The sequence below is a fragment of the Oncorhynchus clarkii genome, chromosome 8 (genome assembly GCF_045791955.1).
Source record: "Oncorhynchus clarkii lewisi isolate Uvic-CL-2024 chromosome 8, UVic_Ocla_1.0, whole genome shotgun sequence".
Classification (NCBI taxonomy): domain Eukaryota; kingdom Metazoa; phylum Chordata; class Actinopteri; order Salmoniformes; family Salmonidae; genus Oncorhynchus; species Oncorhynchus clarkii.
In genome coordinates, this window is record NC_092154.1 from 36,897,375 (window position 1) to 36,909,479 (window position 12,105).

General features: G+C 44.6%; 1 protein-coding gene across 5 annotated transcripts in view; it reads right to left on the reverse strand.

Annotated features, from left to right (window-relative positions):
* LOC139415358 (1-phosphatidylinositol 4,5-bisphosphate phosphodiesterase beta-4-like) overlaps window positions 1-12,105 on the reverse strand; it is a 136,124-nt gene that overhangs the window by 46,729 nt on the left and 77,290 nt on the right. For 4 of the 5 annotated variants that reach the window (XM_071163441.1, XM_071163440.1, XM_071163439.1 and 1 more), the window contains exon 2: window positions 5,389-5,484. The exons of the other annotated variant lie outside the window; for it this stretch is intronic. In XM_071163441.1, coding sequence (XP_071019542.1) covers window positions 5,389-5,472 — 84 coding nt within the window. In that variant the 5' untranslated portion in view covers window positions 5,473-5,484. The remainder of the gene's footprint in view (window positions 1-5,388; window positions 5,485-12,105) is intronic. 5 annotated transcript variants of the gene reach the window in all.

The following is a 12,105-nucleotide window of genomic DNA, read 5'->3' on the forward strand; positions in this document are numbered from 1 at the left end:
AATCAAACTGCCCACTTAGGAAGCAACACTGATTGACAATAAATTCCACATGCTGTTGTGCAAATGGAATAGACAACAGGTGGAAATTATAGGCAATTAGCAAGACACCCCCAATAAAGGAGTGGTTCTGCAGGTGGTGACCACAGACCACTTCTCAGTTCCTATGCTTCCTGGCTGATGTTTTGGTCACTTTTGAATGCTGGCGGTGATTTCACTCTAGTGGTAGCATGAGACAGAGTCTACAACCCACACAAGTGGCTCAGGTAGTGCAGGTCATCCAGGTTGACACATCAATGCGAGCTGTGGCAAGAAGGTTTGCTGTGTCTGTCAGCGTAGTATCCAGAGCATGGAGAAGCTACCAGGAGACAGGCCAGTACATCAACAGACGTGGAGGAGGCCGTAGGAGGGCAACAACCCAGCAGCAGGACCGCTACCTCCGCCTTTGTGCAAGGAGGAGCAGGAATAGCACTGCCAGAGCCCTGTAAAATGACCTCCAGCAGGCCACAAATGTGCATGTGTCTGCTCAAACGGTCTGTGCTCTTCACAGATGAAAGCAGGTTCAAACTGAGCACATGTGACTGGAGTCTGGAGACGCCGTGAAGAACGTTCTGCTGCCTGCAACATCCTCCAGCATGACCGGTTTGGCGGTGGGTCAGTCATGGTGTGGGGTGGCATTTCTTTGGGGGGCCGCACAGCCCTCCATGTGCTCGCCAGAGGTAGCCTGACTGCCATTAGGTACCGAGATGAGATCCTCAGACCCCTTGTGAGACCATATGCTGGTGCAGTTGGCCCTGGGTTCCTCCTAATGCAAGACAATGCTAGACCTCATGTGGCTGGAGTGTGTCAGCAGTTCCTGCAAGAGGAAGACGTTGATGCTATGGACTGGCCCGCCCGTTCCACAGACCTGAATCCAATTGAGCACATCTGGGACATCATGTCTCGCTCCACCACAGACTGTCCAGGAGTTGGCGGATTCTTTAGTCCAGGTCTGGGAGGAGATCCCTCAGGAGACCATCCGCAACCTCATCAGGAGCATGCCCAGGCGTTGTAGGGAGGTCATACAGGCACGTGGAGGCCACACACACTACTGAGCCTCATTTTGACTTGTTTTAAGGACATTACATCAAAGTTGGATCAGCCTGTAGTGTGGTTTTCCACTTTAATTTTGAGTGTCACTCCAAATCCAGACCTCCATGGGTTGATAAATTAGATTTCCATTTATAATATTTGTGTGATTTTGTTGTCAGCACATTCAACTATTTAAAGAAAAAAGTATTTCATTCAGATATAGGATGTGTTATTTTAGTGTTCCCTTTATTTTTTTGAAATACACCTGTATTTGGAGAGTTTCTCACATTCTTCTCTGTAGATCCTCTCAAGCTCTGCCAGGTTGGATGGGGAGCATCGCTGCACAGCTATTTTCAGGTCTCTGCAAAGATTTTCGATCGGGTTCAAGTCCGGGCTCTGGCTGGGCCATTCAAGGACATTCAGAGACTTATCCCGAGGCCACTACTGCATTGTCTTGGCAGTGTGCTTAGGGTCGTTGTCCTGTTGGAAGGTGAACCTTCGCCCCAGTCTGAGAACCTGAGTGCTTTGGAGTAGGTTTTCATCAAGGATCTGTCTGTACTTTGCTCCATTCATCTTTCCATCGTTCCCACAGCACGATGCTGCCACCATGCTTCACCATAGGGATGGTGCCAGGTTCCTCCAGACGTGATGCTCGGCATTCAGGCCAAGGAGTTCAATCTTGGTTTCATCATAGTCAGAGTCCTTTAGGTGCCTTTTGGCAAACTCCAAGTGGGCTGTCATGTGTTCTTAACCTGTTGGATCTCTAGGGGCGCTATTTCATTTTTGGATAAAAAACGTTCCCGTTTTAAGCGCGATATTTTGTCACGAAAAGATGCTCGACTATGCATATTCTTGACAGTTTTTGAAAGAAAACACTCTGAAGTTTCAGAATCTGCAAAGATATTGTCTGTAAGTGCCCCAGAACTCATTCTACAGGCGAAACCAAGATGATGCGTCAAGCAGGAAATGAGCAGAATCTCTGAAGCTCTGTTTTCCATTGTCTCCTTATATGGCTGTGATTGCGCAAGGAATGAGCCTACACTTTCTGTCGTTTGCCCAAGGTGTTTGCAGCATTGTGACGTATTTGTAGGCATATCATTGGAAGATTGACCATAAGAGACTATATTTTCCAAGTGTCCGCCTGGTGTCCTGCGTGGAATTCGGTGCGCAAACGCCAGCTGCTTGTACTTTTCCATTTGATTGAGGGGAGAAACCATGCTTCCACGAACGATATATCATTGAAGAGATATGTGAAAAACACCTTGAGGATTGATTCTAAACAACGTTTGCCATGTTTTCAGTCGATATTATGGAGTTAATTTGGAAAAAAGTTCGCGTTTTGAGGACTGAATTTTCGTTTTTTTTTTGGTAGCCAAATGTGATGTACAAAACGGAGCTATTTCTAATACACAAATAATCTTTTTTGGAAAAACTGAGCATCTGCTATCTAACTGAGAGTCTCCTCATTGAAAACATCCGAAGTTCTTCAAAGGTAAATGATTTTATTTGAAGGCTTTTATGTTTTTGTTGAAATCTTGCGTGCTGGATGCTAACGCTAATGCTAACGCTAAATGCTACGCTAGCTAGCCACTTTTACACAAATGATTGTTTTCCTACGGTTGAGAAGCATATTTTGAAAATCTGAGATGACAGTGTTGTTTACAAAAGGCTAAGCTTGAGAGATGGCATATTTATTTCATTTCATTTGCGATTTTCATGAATAGTTAACGTTGCGTTATGGTAATGAGCTTAGGTCTGTAAATAGAATCCCGGATCCGGGTTTGGTCGACGCAACAGGTTAACTGAGGAGTGGCTTCCGTCTGGCCACTCTACCATAGAGGCCTGATTGGTGGAGTGCTGCAGAGATGCGTGTCCTTCTGGAAGGTTCTCCCATCTCCACAGAGGAACTCTGGAGCTCTGTCAGAGTGACTATCGGGTTCTTGGTCACCTCCCTGACCAAGGCCCTTCTAAAAACCTGTCATTATGGTTTATTGTCATTATGGGTTATTATTTGTCATTATGGGTTATTGTGTGTAGATTGATGAAAATAAAACTAATATTTTAATACATTTTAGAATCAGGCTGTAACATACAAAAATGTGGAAAAAGTCAAGAGGTCTGAATACTTTCCAAAGGCACTGGACAAACAGAAAGGAAAGGAAAAGGAAAAGGGTGAGAGTCGCAGTACATATATTATCGGCACACAACTATCGTGATGATATCATATCGTGAGGTCTCTGGCAATTCCCAGCCACAGTGATCATGTCCTCACAGACTATCAATGGTTTGAAAGGGCTATTTAAAGAAATCACATGACTTCAACATTGTTTTTCGAAAAGACTTAGTATCACTGCCAGGCAAACGAGGCAGAGAGGAGAAGCAGAGAAGCGAGGCAACAATATGGTCCAACATCAATGACCATCTCTCCCACTCAGTGTCTGTCTGTGCGTCATATGGTTGTGTTGGATACAACAAAGACGGACGTCACTTCAATACAGACAGACCATGCTGAGTGTCAAACTGTTAATAGCTATTCCTCTCACGTTGGAATTAGTATGCACTGCCCCGTCTTCACCGTCTGCTGCGCTGTGGGGTTTAAGTGAGCTGAGAGCGGACTCTGGAAGAATCCTTCCCTGATTAGCATATTTAAGCGCGCGTGTGTGTGTGTCTGTGTGGGCGAGGAGCGTCTGCCATGTTAATCAACACAGACGTCCCCCGCAGGCCTTCTATTAGACAGCCTGAGCATCAGCTATTATAACACACACACAAACACACACACACACACACACACACATTCAGCTAACTCCAATGTAAACTACTACCAGCTTGTCTATAATTATGTTATTCTTAAATCATAATAAGGTTCGTCACTGTTTTCTGAGCATCGAGTCGAGGTTTGGCCTTTTCAAAGGCTGGCTAATGATCGCTTCTGTTAACTGTGATCAGATTAAAGAGAGAGATAAGCCAGTCAAACAGTGCCACCGTGATCAGTTGCTTGACACTATTTAATATGTGAGATGTAAAGAAACCCACTCCTAAATGACCTACATCTCATAACACTGCCCACAAACACATAGATCATTAGAGTTGCTTGCCAGCTAATGTAATTCATTATATTTCTATTCTGCACTTGTAGCCTATCGGCAAATACCCATAGTTAGCCATGCTAAGCTAGCTCTGTGGTTTATTTCGAGTTGGATATGAGTTGGTTGACAACTCAACTCAAATATCAACCAAAAATGTAATGGTGATCTCACGCGTTCTCCCAGTGGGCATTCATTAAATGTAACGGAGGTCACATATCAAGATCAAACAACTGTGTTCTTGCCTTTCTAACCTCTCCTAACAAACTTTAATCGAGATGTTAAAAATGGGTGAACGAACAGCTTGTCGGTTATGAACTAGATTCACCAGTAGCTTGGCAGAGATTCACTATAGCTCTCCACCCAGCCACCCAGTCTCCCAAAAGTCCTAGCAGGGTAGAGGGCACATAGCTAGTAGGAGCACAGAAATACACACTAAGTTAATACGCAGGGGAATGTAATTCCAAAGTAACCAGGCTGTCCTAGTTCCAAGGCTCAGTTAAAGATGCCCTTTGATGTTAGTGATGACGTTGTTTTCCCTCTGTGTTTATCCATGGAGGGATCCTCCTCACTGAAGACTGCATTAAAGGGATTCCTGATCGCTATCTCAACGTGTGTGTGTGTGTGTGTGTGTAACGCCCAGTCCTAGATTTGCCACCCCCCAGCTAACTGGCCTGATTGAGTTAGAGAGGGGAAACGTGGGAGGGAGGACACAGGGAGGGAGGACACAGGGAGGGAGGACACACACACAGCAGACTGTCAGACATTTGGTCGCCATGACAAAGTTGGTTAATGTGGTGGATCAATGTGGTGACTGTCTGTAGCTCTGATGACTAACACAATGAGTTATTATGACATACTGGGGATAGCCCTACTTACGTGTGTGTGTGCATGTGGCCTAACAAAATGATTTATAAACGCCATAAAGAAGATGGCCTTACTCGTGTGTGTTTGTGTCTTAATGTCCCACGAGAGGACTGTCAATAGGGTAGGGTGGGCCACTGATCCCCATACGCACAGAGCTACAAGCCATAGATATAAGAGTTTCAGGCTAACCTTGTTTAAGATGCACTTATTCTGATAGCACTAACTACATTCTAGTTAGTTATCATTTTAATATGATGATTCATGTCAAGTTGTCAACATGGAGGATTGGTTGGAGGACAAGTTGGCAGTTGGCAATCTGTGGCAATGTTGTTGTTTTTTTAAGTACGGTACGTTTGAGTTTGCTTCTCACCTCGTCAAACCTGTCGAAGGAAGCTCCTTCCTGCATGAAGCCAGGCAGGTGCTTCTGCCAATTAAACTCATAGGACTTAGTCATGGCTGCTCACACCTGGAGGGAGCGAGAGAGGGAGAGGAGGACGGGGGGGTAGAGAGGGATAGAGCGAGAGAGAGAGAGAGAGAGAGAGAGAGAGACATTGTGTTAAGACAGGTGGGCCCACATGTCTCCTGGGCTGTTAAAATAAGTATGATTTATGCACTATCAAATTGCCTTTCTATGTAGTACTGGGAAAAACCTGACTCAGTCATAACGATGACTAAAATCAATCCGTCACACAGACATACACTACCCCGAGTCTACACACGTGTCATTTTACCTCAGAGAGAACGACGCCAACTGTCTCAAGACGGCGCTTCATGTTGTATCATTGTCGATACCGGCTCACAGAAATAGCCAACGATGGCGTCCTACCTGAGAACGTTGGCCTGCGGATGTGAGTCTGTGTGTGTGTGTGTGTGTGTGTGTGTGTGTGTGTGTGTGTGTGTGTGTTGCCCCCTAACACGTTGAACTCTTCCCAGAACTCTTCCCATCTATGAATGAACACTTTGTAACGTCGGTCACTGCATCAGTAATGACGGTCATATTCAGATCAGACAGCAGACTGCGCCAAATATGTCTTTTCAGAAGGGCTGAGGTACGTAGGATACAGCACCTAGAGAAAGTATTGACTTGTCCCACATGTTCTTGTGTTACAGCCTGAATTCAAAATGGATTCAATTGAGACGTTTTGTTAACGGCCTGCACACAATACCCCATAATGTCAAAGCGGAATTATGTTTGATTTTTTGTAATTTTTTTTTTACAAATTACTTAAAATTGAAAAGCTGAAATGTCTTGAGCCAATATATACTCAACCCCGTTGTTATGGCAAGCTTAAATAACTCCAGGAGAAAGAAGTTTAAAAAAATAGTCACATAATAAGTTGTATGGACTCACTCTGTGTGTAACAATAATGTTTAACATTAGTTGTGAGTGACTACCTCATCTCAGTACCCCACACATACAAATATCTGTAAGGTCCCTCAGTCGAGCAGGGAATTTCTAACACCGATTCAACCACAAAGACCAGGGAGGTTTTCAAATGCCTTGCAAAGAAGGGCACCTATTGATAGATGGGTAACAAAAAAATATGACACTGAATATCTCTTTGAGCGTGGTGAAGTTATTAATTACACTTTAGATGGTGCATCAATACACCTAGTCACTACAAAGATACAGGTGTCCTTCCTAACTCAGTTGCCGGAGAGGAAGGAAACTGCTCATGGATTTCACCATGAGGCCAGTGGTGACTTTAAAACAGTTACAGAGTTTAATGGCTGTGATAGGAGAAAACTGAGGATGGATCAACAACATTGTAGTTACTCTACAATACTAACCTAATTGACAGAGTGAAAAGAGGGAAGCCTGTACAGCATACAAATATTCCAAAACATGCATCCTGTTTGCATCAAGTCACTAAAGTAATACTGCAAAAAATGTGGCAAAGCAATTAACTTTTTGTCATCCTGAATACAAAGTGTTATGTTTGAGGTAAATTTGAAACAACACATTATGGAGTACCACTCTCAATATGTTCAAGTATAGTGGTGGCTGCATCATGTTATGGGTATGCTTGTAATAGTAAGGACTGGGGAGTTTTTCAGGATAAAAAATCAATAAAAAGAATGGAGCTGAGCACAGTCTGCTTTTCTACCAGACACTACGAAATTAATTCACCTTTCAGTAGGACAATAACCTAAAACAGGGCCAAATCCACACTTGAGTTGCTTACCAATATGACATTGGATGTTCCTGAGTGGTGGAGTTACCCTGTCCCCATGCTCAACTTACCCTGTCCCCATGCTCAACCTACCCTGTCCCCATGCTCAACTTACCCTGTCCACATGCTCAACCTACCCTGTCCCCATGCTCAACTTACCCTGTCCCCATGCTCAAGTTACCCTGTCCCCATGCTCAAGTTACCCTGTCCCCATGCTCAAGTTACCATGCTCAACTTACCTTGTCCCCATGCTCAACTTACCCTGTCACCATGCTCAAGTTACCCTGTCCCCATGCTCAACTTACCCTGTCCCCATGCTCAACTTACCCTGTCACCATGCTCAAGTTACCCTGTCACCATGCTCAACTTACCCTGTCCCCATGCTCAACTTACCCTGTCACCATGCTCAACTTACCCTGTCACCATGCTCAACTTACCCTGTCACCATGCTCAACTTACCCTGTCACCATGCTCAACTTACCCTGTCCCCATGCTCAACCTACTTCCTGTCACCATGCTCAACCTACCCTGTCCCCATGCTCAAGTTACCCTGTCCCCATGCTCAAGTTACCCTGTCCCCATGCTCAAGTTACCCTGTACCCATGCTCAAGTTACCCTGTCCCCATGCTCAAGTTACCCTGTCCCCATGCTCAACTTACCCTGTCACCATGCTCAACTTACCCTGTCCCCATGCTCAACTTACCCCATAAAAGTGCCAAGAGACCACTTTTTTTGGACAAGCTATGTCTCAAAACTGTTATGTTTGTAAGAATTCTGATTATTTTACTACCAAACACCTACTACCACACAACTACTACCATAGATCTACTACCATACTCATACTACCACCTACACTACACACCTACTACCACACACCTATCATTTACTACCACGCACCTACTACCACATACACTACCACCTATACCACACACCTACCTCCCCCTACTACCAAACACCTACTATCACACACATAGTACCACAGACCAACTACCACACACCTACAACCACCTACTGCCAAACACCTACTACCACACACCTACTACCCCTACTACCACACACCTACTACCCCCTTCCACCAAACACCTACCACCTACTACCACACACCTACTACCACATGCTACCATACACCTACTACCAAACACCTACTACCACACACCTACTACCACACCTGTGTTGCGTTCAGTAATCCCAAAACTGGAGAAAGCAACCATGTAAAACAATGGACAGTTTGGCAATTGAATCAAACTCGCGCTGCAGTAATTTGTAGTAGAGGAAGTGGGTGTTTTGATGTAGAGCATGTTGCTGTGTACTTAACATCAAACACAGAACACACAAGCACGCGCACCACACACACAAACACACACACAGCCCCTCTCCTTTCCAAATCCTGTCATGCACAGCTGGCTCTCTCCGTCTACCCCCCTTCTCTCATCTCCCCTCTCCCTCCGTCTCTCATCTCCCCTCTCCCTCGTTCTGTCACTCCGCCTTTCTGTCTCATCAACATCCGGCTTCCCTCTTTTCCTCCTAGAGAGAAGAACAGACGCTGCAGTTATTCTGTGATCTGTACCATCTACACACACACACCAACTGCATCCTTTATCAAAGCACACAGCACTTCTTATAGAAATAGACTCAACATGCATACACTTTCACTGAGAGACAGCACCATAGTGCCTTCAGAAAGTACTCATACCCCGTGACTTATTCCATATGGTGTTGTGTTACAGCCTCCATTCAAAATTGATGAAACATATTTTCTTTCTCACCAAAGTGAAAACATTTATTAAATTTTTTTTGGGCAAATGTATTTGGCATGTTTTGGAATATTTGTATTCTGTACAGGCTTCCTTCTTTTCACTCTGTCAATTAGTTTAGTATTGTAGAGTGACTACAACGTTGTTGATCCATCCTCAGTTTTCTCCTATCACAGCCATTCAACTCTGTAACTGTTTTAAAGTCACCACTGGCCTCTTGGTGAAATCCCTGAACAGTTTCCTTCCTCTCCGGCAACTGAGTTAGGAAGGACGCCTGTATCTTTGAAGTGACTGGGTGTATTGATGCACCATCTAAAGTGTCAAAGGGATATTGAATGTCTGCTCTTTTTTTTTTTTAAATACCCATCTACCAATAGGTGTCATTCTTTGCGAGGCATTGGAAAACCTCCCTGGTCATTGTGGTTGAATCTGTCTTTGACATTCACTGTTCGACTGAGGGACCTTACTGATAATTGAATGCATAGGGTACAGAGATGAGGTAGTCATTCAAAGCTAATGTTAAACACTATTATTGCTCACAGAGTGAGTCCATGCAACTTATTATGTGACTTGTTTAGCACATTAATACTCCTGAATTTATTTACGATTGCCATAACAAAGGGTTTGAATACATTTCAGCTTTTCATTTTCAAAATTCTAAAACCATAATTCCACTTTGAAATGATGGGGTTTTGTGTGTAGGCCAGTGACACACAATCTCAATTGAATCCATTTTAAATTCAGGCTGTAACACAAGAACATGTGGGAAAAAGTCAAGGGGTGTGAATACTTTTTGAAACCACTGTAGGTCAACGTTTAGTTCATGGAATGGAGGTGTGGTATATTGTATGTCTTAAATGTATGCCTACATCCCAGATACAGATCTCTCTGTTCAATATCAGTTACGCACCTCTCAGATTCAGAGGGGTTGGGTTAAATGCTGAAAGCACATTTCAGTTGAAGGCATTCAGTTGTACCACTGAGACTCCGTGTCATCAGATAAGACCTTGTGTTCCTCTGCTACTCTATCATAGTCTCTCTCTCTCTTCTACTCTATCATAGCCTCTCTCTCTCTGCTTTTCTATCATAGTCTCTCTCTCTCTCTGCTACTCTATCATAGTCTCTCTCTCTCTGCTACTCTATCATAGTCTCTCTCTCTCTGCTACTCTATCATAGCCTCTCTCTCTCTGCTACTCTATCATAGCCTTTCTCTCTCTGCTACTCTATCATAGCCTCTCTCTATCTGCTACTCTATCAGAGCCTCTCTCTCTGCTACTCTATAAGAGCCTCTCGCTCTCTGCTACTCTATCATAGCCTCTCTCTCTCTCTGCTACTCTATCATAGCCTCTCTCTCTCTGCTACTCTATCATAGTCTCTCTCTTTCTGCTACTCTATCAGAGCCTCTCTCTCTCTGCTACTCTATCAGAGCTACTCTATCATAGCCTCTCTCTCTCTGCTACTCTATCATAGCCTCTCTCTCTCTGCTACTCTATCATAGCCTCTCTCTCTCTGCTACTCTATCATAGCCTCTCTCTCTCTGCTACTCTATCATAGCCTCTCTCTCTCTGCTACTCTATCATAGCCTCTCTCTCGCACGGGCACATGTTCGTTTTCAGTGTTGTTCGATCTATTTATTTTTTATCCCGCGCTGCTGAATTTCTTTCCTTCAAATGGACTTCATTCCCTTCTCTCACTTCCTTGGCTGCTCCTTCAAGAACCTCAAGGGGGGCTGGTCGTTTTACGTCTGTGTGCACAGGGTGCGACAACGTCGGCTATGTCAACGATACAAAATGCAGTTCAGATGCATATTATGCAACAACAACAAAAACGGACAACATGTCATCATCATTTGTATGGGGTACGGTGGTCATTTTGACTATCTTAGCCCACACAGCTACAAGAATGTATGGGGTACGGTGGTCATTTTGACTATCTTAGCCCACACAGCTACAAGAATGTATGGGGTACGGTGGTCATTTTGACTATCTTAGCCCACACAGCTACAAGAATGCATGTTCATGCTAGGTTTAGGACCTTCATACGGTGGCTTATAGCGATCCCAACTGATGTACTAACACTGATCACACTATATTAGTGTGGTAAGAGGAACAACCATGTCTACTAGCGCACACACACACACACACACACAGAGAGAGAGAGCAAGAGAGCGAGAGAGACACAGAGAGACACAGAGAGAGAGAGAGAGAGAGGGAAGGTGGGCCACGCCCATCAAACACATCCGTCTACCATCTGTGATGTTCTACCAGGGGACCATATTGACAGATGCACACATCTTACCGGGGGGCTATATTGACAGTTGCACACTTCCAGTTGAGATCTGAGGCTCCAGGCCAGCCGCACAGCCAAGGACAACACTGAATATTCATCAAGGAATATAACCTGCTGAATATCTATCAGAAAAGACTGAAAATGACTGAATATTCCATTTGAAATACACCAAAGACTTCAAAAAATAAATCTCCAACGTTGTGGCTGGGCGAGAGAGAGGCTGGGCTTTCTGCATAACCCTCCTAGCTATATTCTACACTATTTATTGCAAGAAGGGAATTCAAAAAGTGTTGGTACTCACTTTAATATGACTGTTTGTTTTTGGATCTGGCACTCTTTAAGGTGTTGGTTCTCAAACAGCAGAAAATCTGAGATACTTGTTCTCTGCATCAGTATGTCAACCACTGACTATTCTAAACCAACATCCTCACCTCCATATAACAACAATCCCCCACCATCCATCCGCACGTTCTCCTCCTAAACACGTGAGCTGTAGAACAGAGCGCCCTGCCAGTGCCAACCCCTGGCGAACCCCTGCTTGGTGAACTCTGACAGTGAGATAATTACGTTAGATAACTCTACCGTCCCACAGGCTGGGGGCTCCCCTGTCACTAGGCACAGTCTAATACGGCTGCTAGGGTAACACCCAGCGGAACACTCCTCACCTCATAAACCCAAATTAACTGCCCGGTGACGAGCCAACAGGGCGCTGCGGCACTGGGGTGGCACGGGGACACGGAAACTAGGAGGGACTAACTAAACCAACACACAGGGCTACCCAGGACGGAAGGTATCCTAGAGGTTAGAAAGGCTGGCCAAGTGGTGGCACGAGGAGTGGCACGAGGACGGCTATGGGGATACCACACACCA